Source organism: Neoarthrinium moseri (assembly GCF_022829205.1).
Source record: "Neoarthrinium moseri strain CBS 164.80 chromosome Unknown scaffold73_Wmoseri_CBS_16480, whole genome shotgun sequence".
Classification (NCBI taxonomy): domain Eukaryota; kingdom Fungi; phylum Ascomycota; class Sordariomycetes; order Amphisphaeriales; family Apiosporaceae; genus Neoarthrinium; species Neoarthrinium moseri.
Window position 1 is genome coordinate 159268 of NW_026055187.1, and position 2853 is coordinate 162120.

A 2853-nucleotide genomic window follows, 5' to 3' on the forward strand; every position below is an offset into this window, starting at 1 on the left:
GCTTGGCACCCCTGCCGCCGTCACAGGGTTGCAGAGGATACGACGATTTTATCCCCGACGTGCGACTGGGCCGAGTTGACGCTTTTGGCAGTCAGCATGCAGCGACGAGACGCTCACCCCCCGATTTGCTTTGCAGGGCGGGTTCCGAGGTGGCTTGGCACGAGAGACGTCTGGGCCACGATGCAGCACGAGAGCTGGGAAGCCAGGGCTGCCAGGGCTGCCAGGGGTCAGACTATCGACCGAGTCTGAAACCTTGCGACTAAGTGACAGAGCAGCGCAGCCAGAGCAGAAGGAATGCACTTGAACACAACGAGTTAGAGTAGCTTGGAGAGGATAACTCAGAGGCCCAGAGGCCCAGAGGCCCAGAGACCCAGAGACCCAGAGACCCAGAGCCAACCCACAACCTGAACGCACGTTACGCCGGGCTCCTGGTAACGCCGCCCTAAGTTAGAACCATCCCGTCTGACTTTCCCGCACCATCGCCCCAAGTACCATTAGTTACCACCAGCGCCAGCACCCAGCACCCAGCCGTACCCAGGAAGAACCAGCCTGCGCCATCTCCGTCCAAGTACCACCGTACAGTCCAGCCTGTCCTTCGAAACAAATCATCATCTGCTGCTGCTGCTGCTACTTGGCTACTAGTTACTGCCGCCGCCAGGGGACACATCGCACCATCCTTCCGAATTGCCTCGATCGCGAACCCCGACCTGCGGACCGCCGTCCTGTGCCGCTGCCCTCCCAGCACCTCGTTCATCATTGCCGCCGACTGCTGCACCACCACCGCACCACGGCCGCCTTCGTCGCCAGATCGCCCGATCGCATCCGCCCATTCATCACACTGGGCCCATTCACTCATTTAGCGCGCCCGACGACAAAGGCTGCCGCTCCTTCATTTTCCTCGACCGTTCTGTTTCCCACGGCACTGCGACAGAGCAGAACTTCATCGACTTCTGGCGCACTCACTCGGCGCAGCGAGACCGTCCGCCTGCCCGCTCGCTATTGAACAACAACTGAGAGCGAGAGCGAGAGATACCGACCGACGACCTGCTCGCCATCCCGTTTGGCAACCTTTCCTCGCCAGGCGCGAGCTGCCCACCACCGTACATCCGATTGCTTGCTGCAGCCCGCAGACCAGACTACGTCGGTGCTCGCCGCTCAAGTCGCCTCGGCGCATCCTACGCAACATGACGATCGATGAGAAGTACGTTAACCGTGCCGTTCAAAGCTGAGGATTACGTGGCAGCCAACCGAGAGGGATTGAAAGCATGGGCTAACATGACTGTCTCTGCAGGTATATCGGCTTGGCCTTGGCCATGTCGTCTAGTTTGGCTATAGGTATGCATCCCATTCAACGCCCGCCGTTTTCCATCCGGGGGTGCACCGCTGAGGTGCTACCCTGTCCTCTCCCACATCTTTTGACTGACATTGCCTTTGTGGTCCACAGGCACGAGTTTCGTGATCACGAAAAAGGTACGACCATAGACTACCGCCAACCCAAACCCGATCCCGACAACACACTCGCGCGGCGCCAGACCCCAAGCGTGCGCAATCAGAACAGCAGACTGACTTGGATGTGCAGGGTTTGATCATGGCCGGCGAGAGGCATGGCTTCGAGGGCGACGGTTTCGTTTACTTGAAGAACCCCGTCTGGTGGGCCGGAATTCTGAGCTGTGAGCATCCCTTCCAAGATACATAACGCGCTGGCGTGGGTACCGGAGCTAACATTGCTTGCCGCCAGTGGTCCTAGGGGAGATCTGTAATTTTGCCGCATACGCTTTCGCTCCGGCCATCCTCGTCACGCCGCTCGGTGCCCTCAGCGTCTTGATCGGAGCCGTACTCGGATCATATTTCCTGAAGGAGGAGCTGGGCACCTTGGGCAAGCTAGGCTGCGCCATCTGCCTGATTGGCGCCATCATCATCGTGCTCCATGCGCCGCCAGATGAGGAGATTGAGACTATCGATCAGATCTTACACTTCGCGATCCAGCCAGGTGGGTGCATGAAGCCGAGAACAACGTCTCGTGTAAGGTGTGCTGACCGGGACGACAGGATACCTCCTCTACTGCATCGTCGTGGTTGTTTTTGCTTCCGTCATGATCTACAAGATTGCCCCAGTACACGGCAAGAGAAACCCCCTAATCTACCTGTCCATCTGCTCGACCGTCGGCTCCGTGTCGGTCATGTCGGTCAAGGCATTTGGCATTGCTGTCAAGCTCACCCTGGGCGGTAACAACCAGTTCTCGCATCCATCGACATACGTCTTCATGATCCTCACCACCGTCTGTATTCTGATCCAGATGAACTACTTCAACAAGGCACTGGCCACATTTCCCACGCAAATGCAAGTTTACTCCCTACCACTGAAGCCAGGCTTGGACTAATCGTCGGCAGTGTCAACCCACTCTACTACGTTACCTTCACCACAGCCACATTGTGCGCCTCCTTCATCCTGTTCTCGGGCTTTAACACGACCGACCCCGTGAACACCCTCTCACTGCTCTGTGGCTTCCTCGTCACCTTCACTGGCGTTTACTTGTTGAACCTCTCGCGTGCGGATCCCAACGGCGACAAGATGCTTGGTCGCCGAGGAGGTCAGGACACTGGCGGTACGGACATGATCTCGAGCATCCAGACACGGCTGAGCATGTCCGCCCGGCGCAGCACGGATCCCAGAGGTAGCATGGGCGACAGGGAAGGTCTCATGCGGGCATACGATGAGGAGGCTGCCGGGTTTGGCTTGGCCGACCTGGCTGAAGAAAGTGACGACGACGCCCACAGAAGGAATGGAAACGGCCACGTCCGGAAATCCCGTGGAAACTCGATCGAACTACAGCCCAAGTCTGGAGAGCGCTAA

General features: G+C 58.3%; 1 protein-coding gene across 1 annotated transcript; it reads left to right on the forward strand.

Annotated features, from left to right (window-relative positions):
* Positions 1–1184: 1184 nt before the first annotated feature.
* JN550_011792 (uncharacterized protein) lies at positions 1185–2853 on the forward strand (the record flags this gene model as incomplete). Its single annotated transcript, XM_049310196.1, has 7 exons — positions 1185–1201; positions 1292–1335; positions 1445–1470; positions 1580–1670; positions 1739–1990; positions 2049–2225; positions 2297–2853. The coding sequence occupies 7 exons, from the start codon at positions 1185–1187 to the stop codon at positions 2851–2853; spliced, it is 1164 nt and encodes a 387-aa protein (XP_049166291.1).